Here is a 10,000-nt window from a genome sequence, read left to right as displayed (position 1 = left end):
ACCAGTGATGCCCAATAGGGTTTCCAGCCTTGCGAGTAGGACGTTGTGGCAGACGTTGTGTCAAAAGCAGCTGTTAAATCAAGTATCAGGAGGATACTGAAATGGCCAGAATCCGCCGTTAACAAAAGGTCGTTTACGACCTTGACTAGTGCAGTTTCAGTGCCGTGCTTAGCCATCCACTCGCCATCTCCTAGTCAATGCATCTGTTTAGGCATGGGAGGCACAGCACGATACCACTGAGCTAAAGGACCAGTTCGATAGCTCAGCGCTACCGATACTGTATGAGACTTCGGGAGAGAGGTTTACTAACGTTCCACGCCACACTCTGCTAGTTGGCCTCCGTTACTGATAGATAGCCAATTCAGGAGCCCTGATGAAGGCTGGTTTGCATTCGAAACATGTAGGCATCATATGCCTTGGATCTTTAAGACTGCCACCTACAATAAGGAGCCTATGGTTTGGGCCTTCACATTTTGGGGATAGTAAGAAGCTAACTAATAAAGGCAGGAGCTTTTCAGACAGACAGTTGTGGCACAAGATGTAGCTTAAGGAGGTCTCTCGTAAGTCAGGCTGTGTGAAAAAAAAATGCATGTGAAAAAATAAATGTATTACTAAGGCTTACAGAGGCTACATTTGGACTTTTCCCCCAGGGGCAATATTATATTCATAAGCACCATTTTCAGTGAAAATCAACCGATATGGCGCATAGTACAAAAATACAGTAGTGCAATGTATAGTTTCAATACACTTGCATCTGCTCATAAAAATGAGATCTTAAAATATAAATATGTTGCGACTCCTCGTGCTAATATTGTGCATATAATTTCAAATAGTATGTCCTCATTGTTGGTGTTGCTGTTAATTATTTTTAAAAGAGGATGGCGGTATTGATTTCTGTGCCGTCCAAGGTCGTTCACACCACTAAAAAGATTAGAGCGAACAGAGCACTCCACCCTCAACCTCTTTGATTGAGCCAGGGCCGGACTAACGCATAAGCTAGATATGGCTGCAGCCTAGGGGCCCCCCACCTACCAGGGGGCCCCTGATTGGCCAAAGGAGGTGGAAACAGTTTTGCTGAATTGCAGATGCAACATTCAGAAATGCATCTCTTTTTAATACTCCTCTCCACAGTTGGCAGACATATTATCCTTCATTTCTTGCTTGGATTATGAATTTTGTCAGACAATTTACCTTCTGTGGGGGCCTACCTCAACCTGTAGGTTAGGGGTCTCGGGCCATCTTAATCTGGCCCTGGATTGAGCTCATATTTCTAAAACTTCAGATGAGTTTTCTATTGAACGAGAGAGAGACACATGAGTATAATCCCAGTATCACCTTTCTGGTAATGGGACTGACTATCGATCTGTCCGTCTCCATCTGTTGTTTTGCTCCAGAACAACGACTTGAACCAGTGGCTGCAGGTGGAGCTGAGGACCGTGAAGAAGATCACCGGCATCTTTACGCAGGGCGCCAAGTCCCTGGGCACCAGGATGTACGTCACGGCCTACACCCTCCAGTACAGCAAAGACGGCCTGCGCTGGACCAAGTACACGGATGACCCTGACTATGAAATGAAGGTACATAATAATAATAATAATGATTGTAATTACACAATTCTATGATTTGTTTGTAAAGACATTCAGGAAGTGCAATCGACACCCTGTAACGTGTTACAGTGGGCAAAGTTAAAGTCTTAAGAAGTATAATTATTCATGTTTTAACCAGCTTACAAGTGTTTTGGTCTGACACCCTTCCTCAATGTGAGATGGTGATTTCCTTAATGTTGGCCTTGAAAGAACTTTTAATGGCCTAGAGATACTGTATCTGAAGTGTTGTCCTGCACAGTTGTACTGTTGCCTACTGTACTGCACTGCAGGGCTAATCCTGCCCAAATTCTTGTTTCTGCAGGAATTCGAGGGCAATACAGACAACAACGAGCACAAGAGGAATTACATATATCCTCCCATATTTGCTAAATTCATTCGAATTGTTCCCAAGAGGTGGGAGAAAGCGATCACCATGAGGCTGGAGCTTCTTGGCTGTGATTTTGAGTGATAATAAAAATGTGAAGGTAAACTGGAACTTGACAGGAACCTAGATTACTTTTGATAACTCAGTTCTGAGTTTTGCCAAATTTCGTTATGTTTTATAGTTCCATGCCAATGTGATGTTGTGTATATATGTAAGTACGAAATAAAATTAATAGTTTTGGGAATAAAATCAAACTTGTTGAGTGATTTTTTTCAATGTGTGTTTGTTCAGTAACGTGTGCTCTTTGGAGAAACAGAGACTCCCTGTGGCCGAGGTGGGTTTTTCATGAATGGATAAGAACTTCAATGTGATTGGCTAATGTAATGTGTGCGCGAACCTTTGATCTATGTTGGTGGTGGCCAGCAAAGTTTTGCTTTGACTGTCTTGCCGTGAAGTCGGCGTTGTTTACTAAACATAACCATAACTACTGATGTCACATTGGATGTTCTGGCAATAATCTAGTTTTATAGCTTCCTATTTGTCTAGATAGCATACAAAAGGGAATGCCAACTTCAGATACCGTTACATTGTAAAGAAAGAATTAGGTGTTTTCACTTAATAGTTTTATCACGTGAAAATTAAACAGCGGATTCAAAGTGCCTATCCAAAAACCGTGACTACTACCACCACCAACTCAGACCACCCACGCTCATCTTCAACGGGATGGGGGTTTTGCCTGCGAGGGAAGGAGAAGGAAGAGCCTAACTATTTGGGAGACGGGTGGACCGTCGCCATTGCGACCGTAGACTAGCCTTCAAGATCTCGACTTCACGGTACACTGAGGAAGGACCATGCGAACTAGTCGGTAACAGGATTTGTTCTTTTGACGCCGATCATTGGATTATTTGATTTCCTAGAATAGAAAGATGACTTTTCATTCGCGGTGGAGTTCGGGGATCCACACTCGCTGGCTTGAGGTGAGAATTTTCACTTGGAGAGGTGGGGAGACTGGCGTGGACAAAGGGGGAAAGTTTTTCTAAAGCTTACGCACTGTGATTGAACTGGGTCAGCGGGGTAAGCATCGGATGCTGCGGTTCCTGACCTTTGCAATTTATCGTTTTGCTGCTGCCTGATACATGTCGAACGTGTTTTTATTTATATCGCCCATATCACAACATTAACCAAATCCGAACAGACAAATTGGCAAAAGATTTGATACGAATTTCCTAGCTTGCAAGCTAACTTACAAGCTAAGTGCCGATGTATGTCTACCACCACCACGTTATCAATAACAAGAAACTCTTTTACGCAAACCAACGCCTTTACGCAATTACAATTTAACAACAATGCTACATTTGCGCGTTATGTACTGCTTGGTTTTATTTGAACTTAACCTACTACGACTAAGTCCCTCCTCCAAAATACTGTTTATCATGTGCAGTTGATTATAGGCTCAAATGTGGGAAATCGGGCAAGTCTTTTGGGGCTAGCAGACATGTCGCTGGGCGTAATGAAAGGGAAGACCAATTATGCGCTTTTTAGGATGACCTGTGGTTTTCTGCGTGTGACAGTCGCGATAGGGAGGGATGTGCTTGTGTGACTTAGAAGGATACTAATTGCACCCTGGAAGAATTCTAAATATTCTATGTCCCCAGAAGTTAGAAACATTAAGCCTTAGATAACGGCTGACTTTAGCAGTATACTGTCACAGACTGGGTGGCAAGGAACACTCAACATATTAAGTTTCATGTCACTCTCTTGCCCCAAAACCTGCTGACGTCAGTAAGACCCAAAACCATCAGGGCAAGGGCATGACATTCCAACGCAAATGGCAGTGGATGGAGCTATTAACCTTAGTGGCACGATCATCAATCTAGTCGTAAACACAGACGAGACAGCGTGTGGGCATTCATGGGGTACGCTGTATGAATGTGACGGTGCCACCGAAGGGCGCAGAAATTAAATAGATAGCATCAGTTGGTGCAAGTCACTGGCCATTAAACCCCAAGCTGGGAGTGTCGTCGCTTAACAACATACCAGTGTCCGCACATGATGTAGCAGGCCCCAATGTCAGCCCTTCTCGCCTTGTGTTTTCTCCACAGTCTATCATGTGTCCCCACCAGCTGCGCGCCCCTGCCGTTACCACTGCACAATGAACAGAAGCTGGAATGGGACTTCGCCAGCTCCGGGTTTGGGGAACGACACGGGCGTCGGTGGTGGAGGGGACGGCGGCGGGTCCGTCGCTCTGGAGTCGGTCTCCATCGTGATCATAGCCCTCCTCATCTGCCTGGGCAACCTGGTGATCGTGGTGACCCTGTACAAGAAGCCCTACCTGCTGACCCCGAGCAACAAGTTCGTGTTCAGCCTGACGCTGTCCAACCTGCTGCTGTCGCTGCTCGTGCTGCCCTTCGTGGCGACCAGCTCCGTGCGGCGAGAGTGGGTGTTCGGCAAGGTGTGGTGCAACTTCACCGCCCTACTGTACCTGCTCATCAGCTCGGCCAGTATGCTCACCTTGGGCGCCATCGCCATCGACAGGTAGGGCGCACACTGCCGCTGCGCTAATCCATGCGCAACGATTTGGTTAGGTAACAACATCTCCTTTTACAATAGACTTTCTAATGAGTGTCTGTATGCAACGCACATATTAACGTACACCTAACATTCAATAAGTCTATTGCCATGTCAACCCAGTTGATAGGAATTTGTTGTGGCACGCCCCTAACATCAAAGACAAAGACGCACAACAGCAGAGCACGTATATGGGGAGACCGCTCTGGGCACAGAGATGCGTAAACATTTAGCCATAGACAGTAAACACCATTAAGATACCATGGTAAGATACCATTACAGCACTAAACATAACCCCAACCCTATGGTGTAGTACAAATACACACGGGCTAATATGGTCTTAAAAGTTGTTAGACTGCCACACTTAAATAATATAAGGAGGCGTGTCAAATGGTAATGGGAGTTGTAATGAACATAATCTGTTGGAAGGTGATTAGCTTACTTATTTTAGATGGTTTTAGTACATCAATGTAAGTTATGAAATGAATGAACTTAAAATATTTGTTCGCTCACATTTTTCTCCATGTTTTTCCAACTGAAGATCAAAAGACAGAGTACACTCTTATCGATGTTCCTTTTTTGGTTTAGTGCTGCATACCATGGTGAAAGCCCTCATTGTGTTCCCATGTTTTTTGTGGTCATGTGGCACACATTCAAGACTAGCACAAGACTTTACGAGTAACCATGTGAAAAAAGACAAAAAAAGCATTCTTTATCCTCTCTTTCCCCTGTTATTCCTCCCAATGTTTCCCAGATTTCCCAAAATTGGAATTATTGCATGTAGGCAGATGTGTGCAATAGGTTTGGTTTGTCCAATGTGTGGGATGTAAATGCTGCTAGAATCATTAACTTCTGTCAGGATCAAGAAATGATACTTTGCTCAACTTACTATTCTGCACTATAATACCAGATGGCAGTGATGGGCAATCTGGGTTGGGAAACTATAATCCAGTGACGCATATTCCCATTGACCTGGATTTACCTGTCAAATTGCCCTAATTGGACCGGTAAAACCAAGTTAGAACATGTGACACTTGATTGTAGTTCTAGCGTCAGTATCACAGGTGTTGGACACTGCCTAATGGGATCAATGCAATATCTACTCTGCTCTTCTCTAGACAATATGCTCTGCTCTAGCCAATGGGAACAAAAAAGCAACTCTACTCTACTCTAGGTACTCTTTTCTAGGTACTGTGTTGTGCTATCCTCAATGGGATCCATAAAGCATCTCTAGCGGTGCTCTACCCCATTGTAACTTTACTGTCCTCTCCTCTTGCCTAGGTACTATGCCGTGCTATACCCCATGGTCTACCCCATGAAGATCACTGGTAACCGCGCCGTGGTGGCTATCGCCTACATCTGGCTGCACTCCTTGGTCGGCTGCCTGCCCCCGCTCTTCGGCTGGTCCCGGTTCGAGTTCGGCGGCGCCAAGCGGGCGTGCACGGTGGCGTGGCACAGCGAGCCGGGTTTCGCCGTCTTCTGGACCGCCTGGTGCTGCCTTCCTCCTCTGGCCGCCATGCTGGCCTGCTACGGCGTCATCTTCCGGGTGGCGCGGCTCAAGGCCCGCAAAGTGCATTGTGGGACTGTGGTGGTGGCATCCTCCTCTGGCCAGGAGGACGGGGGCGGCGGCGGCAGTGGTGTTGGTAACAATGGAGGTCAGCCCGTGTCCCAGAGGCGTAAGAACTCGGCCACCTCCACCTCGTCCAGCGGGAGCCGCGGTAGCCGGCGCAGCCTGGTGTACTCGGGCAGCCAGTGCAAGGCCTTCGTCACCATCCTGGTGGTGGTGGGCACCTTCCTGCTGACGTGGGGGCCCTACGTGGTGGCGGTGGGCACGGAGGCGCTGCGGGGCAAAGGCAGTGTGCCGCCGGGCGTGCAGACGCTGGTCACGTGGCTGTCCTTCGCCAGTGCCGTGTGCCACCCGCTCATCTACGGACTGTGGAACAAGACGGTGCGCAAGGAGCTGCTGGGCATGTGTTTTGGGGACCGCTACTACAGGGAGTCGTTTGTCACCAGGCACAGGACGTCACGCCTCTTCAGCATATCCAACCGCATCACGGGTGAGCAGCCAATGAGGGCACGGGTATCATCCCGAGATTGAGGGCTTATTTGGGGGTGGGGGGTGTGGCGGATGTCTTGCCTTTTTGGGCGCTTGAGTCTTGATGGAGTTTGGATCTAGCCAAAGGTCCCGTATACAGGGGCGGTCCAACTCGATATCTGACCTCCTGCCCTCTTTTTTGTGTGTGTGGCCTGTGATGCGATTGACGATAGAAGTTTTATTTAACATCTTGAATCATTTCGCTTTCTCTTGTGATGTGAAATGGGGAAATTTCCCCCCCAAAAATAGTGGGAAGCTTTATTGAGGTGTCAGTAACGCACAAGGCCAGGTCAGGTCACCAGGCCAAGGTTGGAGGTTAGATATTGAATTGGATCCTGGACGTAGCGGGTGGCGGGTGTCTGTACACTATGTCAAAGACCTCTCTTGGGTACTAAGGGACGCCGCTATAACCAATCAGAGCACTGGTTCTGTTGACATACTGTATGCTCAGTGTTTATTCTTCATTGGTACCAGAATCCAGAGTTTTCAGAACCAGGGGAGAAGTGAGGATAGCCATGTTAGCCAGAGTTCAATGCAAAAGCCAGCTCAAGCAGTATGGTCGGACTGAGGATATCTTAGCAGCCAATGAGCTCATGGATGTCTGTGGAAATACTGCTAGGAATTAGGCCCGTTATAACTGTCAGGCCTTTAAAATCGCCCCCCATACACACACACACACACACAGCCACAGCAACCCGTATACAGAAGCGTAGTGGTTTATTTCTCACACACAGTAGAATGCCATATCCTAGCTCACAACTTGCAGAGCAATGACTGAGTCCGGTTAACTCTGCAACATGCAGAGAGACTAAAAGAAAGAAGAAAATACACCAATGCTGTACATAAATAAGCATTTTACAATGTAGGCTCTTGGTAATTGTCTGTACCTGGGCAGATCAGTCATCTAGGCAAGCCTGATACTGGATATGGATGCTCTGCTGTTTGGGCTTATGATCAGAGTAGATGCAGCTTGGTCTGCCAAACATCCCATAGACTTTTTACTAGAAGGGATCAATAGGAGATGGTCCTGGCATTCCTTAAGCATCGTGCCAGAGGTTTTCCGGGCAGGAGAAAGTGAGAATGGCAGCTGGTTGTCGTTTCAGGGAAGCATGTTCAGGCTCAGGCTGCCTGGCTTCCTGAAAAGGCTCTCGTAAACCAAACCAACTTCCTGTATAATGATGACTTTATAGTTAGTTGCACTCCTTTGGCACAATGCTGCACATACCGCTGTTTGAGGTGAGGACACTAGGTCGTTTTGGCTGCTGCTTGGACCTACTTCATGCACTCTTGTGCAGGGCTTTGAACCATTTTTTCCAAATGTTCCGTTCCGAACATAAACGGAATTATAACGTTTCCGGTTATGAGTTCCACCAATAAATTGACGTTCCCGAACCGGTTAGAACAAAAAAATATTGTTCCCGGAACGGTTAATTTCGTTCCTGTCAGCTGATTACTCCCCATAGGCCTAACTGACGTTAATTAACCAAGAAAGACGGAAGTGCAAATGAGTCGGCCTACTTCCAAACTATTTATTCAATCGGATGAAAAGAATATCCTCCAGAATTTTGTCATTCAGGGACGACCTAAGCGGAGAATAAACCTCAATGATGAAATGCGCGCTCCATGCTGACTTGGGTCGCGGGGAGCGCTATGATGATTGTGATTTTGTGCATATTTGAAGCGGCCATGGATGCCCAATAACATTGAACATTCTCGGTGCGCTTTACACATGCTTCTCTGCAATATCTTACAATGATGCAATGGAAACTGCCCTTTTCTATGACAGTGGTTTCTCTTATTTAAGATGTGTAGTGGAGACTTTGTAATCCATAACTCTCTCTCCATTCAGTCAGAGAAGGTCTGATGTCACACAGGACATGAACCTCAGCCGTCATGGTAACGTTTTTTGAGGAACGGTATTAACCGGTATTAACCGGTTACCATTATTTTTAAATAAGTGTTTCCGTTCCAGAACATAAAAAATAATAAAGTTTCCGGTTTCGTTTCTGTTCCCTGTAAAATAGAAAAAGTTCCTGGTTTTCGTTTTCGTTCCTTGAACCGGTTCAAAGCCCTGCTCTTGATTTTGTTTCTCGCCCTTCCTTAAGTCTTAGGGATGTACCACTTAATTGGGTGATGTACAGGCAGCATAGGAAGGAAAACATGGTACGAAGTAAACACAAGTTCTTTACACAATGAACCTGTCAGATCAGGGAGAACAATGAAGATGTCCTGCCCACTGTTCGAGCTTTACAAGATCTATTCAATTTAAACTTTACCCTGACCAATATCTGTTGTGATCAAAACACTCCCTACCTTCTAAAATAAAAGTGTACAGACAGACAGACCTCTTCAAATGACCAGCGCTATTTTCAAATATATATATATCCAGGATCAATCAGTACATGTTGCAGAGTCAGATTTTGATACCAGCCAGCAACTCACTGATCCTAGTTTACCCCCTGCAGCAAGCAACGTTCAGTGGCAGCGTTCTCCCACAGGGTCCATTGTGCTGGGCCCACGGAGAGAGGGAGCCTGAATTGGATCGTCATTATAACATTATATGTATTGGGTTGGGGGGGTCCTTTCAGGTGACTTTGTCCCGGGTCCCAAGCCAAAGCTGTCAGCGGTCCTGCCCTCTGTAGTCAGGCGGACTTTCCTGGTCAATGCCGGGCATTAGCTCCGGCCATGTGACGGTGGTGGCTTATCGGAATAATTTGTGCTTTATTAAGGCGGCATCTGATTTCTCGGTTGCCTCCAAAGCCACGCCGCAGAGAAAGCCAAGCGAAAAGCCAAGGCTGTGTTATCAGTGCACTTTCTGCAGGGCGCTCGCTGGCTCACTAACTGCCCCCCCCCCCCCCCCCCCCCACGAGGCTGAATTTACTGGCGCCATGCTTGATCAGATTTTGTGCCTCATGCTCTCTTTTTTCACCCCTCTCTGCCTCTCCCTCCTTCTCTCTCCCTCTTCCCTCTCTCCCCCTCTCTCTCTCTAGCTGAGAGAAAAGGTTTTTCTTCACCCAGGCCTTATGCAATCTTATTGGGGAATAAGGAAGCTAACATTCAGTTCCACTGAGGAAATGACTTATTCATTTTGCAAATTAAATTAATTGCTGTGAGCATTTTATTAAAAAAAAAAAACAAGACTTAAACAAGACTGAGATTGGAACACTGAACTAGAACATGCTAATTCACGGCAAAGGAATTCAGATACACATTCTCGTGTGTGCTTGTGGGCCGTGTGTGCGTGCGTGCCGTACATGGAACTGAGTGAGTGAGAGCACTGCCTTGTGTGTTTACTTTTGGAGACATTTCAGGAAAGTGTTTTATCTGAGGATGCATGCAAGTCTGTCTTATGCATAATATATATAC

General features: G+C 46.4%; 2 protein-coding genes across 2 annotated transcripts in view; both read left to right on the top strand.

The window, feature by feature from the left end:
- The window catches only part of f5 (coagulation factor V), a 30,649-nt gene extending 28,567 nt beyond the window's left edge, over window positions 1–2,082 (top strand). Inside the window, exons 24-25 of the mRNA XM_063213988.1 lie at window positions 1,395–1,577; window positions 1,909–2,082. Coding sequence (XP_063070058.1) covers window positions 1,395–1,577; window positions 1,909–2,055 — 330 coding nt within the window. The 3' untranslated portion in view covers window positions 2,056–2,082. The remainder of the gene's footprint in view (window positions 1–1,394; window positions 1,578–1,908) is intronic.
- Window positions 2,083–2,442: 360 nt separating this feature from the next.
- The window catches only part of gpr161a (G protein-coupled receptor 161a), a 15,417-nt gene continuing 7,859 nt past the window's right edge, over window positions 2,443–10,000 (top strand). The window contains exons 1-3 of the mRNA XM_063213987.1: window positions 2,443–2,948; window positions 4,074–4,506; window positions 5,821–6,596. Of these exons, the coding sequence (XP_063070057.1) occupies window positions 4,124–4,506; window positions 5,821–6,596 (1,159 nt within the window). The 5' untranslated portion in view covers window positions 2,443–2,948; window positions 4,074–4,123. The remainder of the gene's footprint in view (window positions 2,949–4,073; window positions 4,507–5,820; window positions 6,597–10,000) is intronic.

This window comes from Engraulis encrasicolus, chromosome 13 (genome assembly GCF_034702125.1).
Source record: "Engraulis encrasicolus isolate BLACKSEA-1 chromosome 13, IST_EnEncr_1.0, whole genome shotgun sequence".
Taxonomy (NCBI): Eukaryota; Metazoa; Chordata; class Actinopteri; order Clupeiformes; family Engraulidae; genus Engraulis; species Engraulis encrasicolus.
The sequence above is the reverse complement of the archived record's forward strand: the minus strand, read 5'-3'. Positions and strand labels throughout refer to the sequence as shown.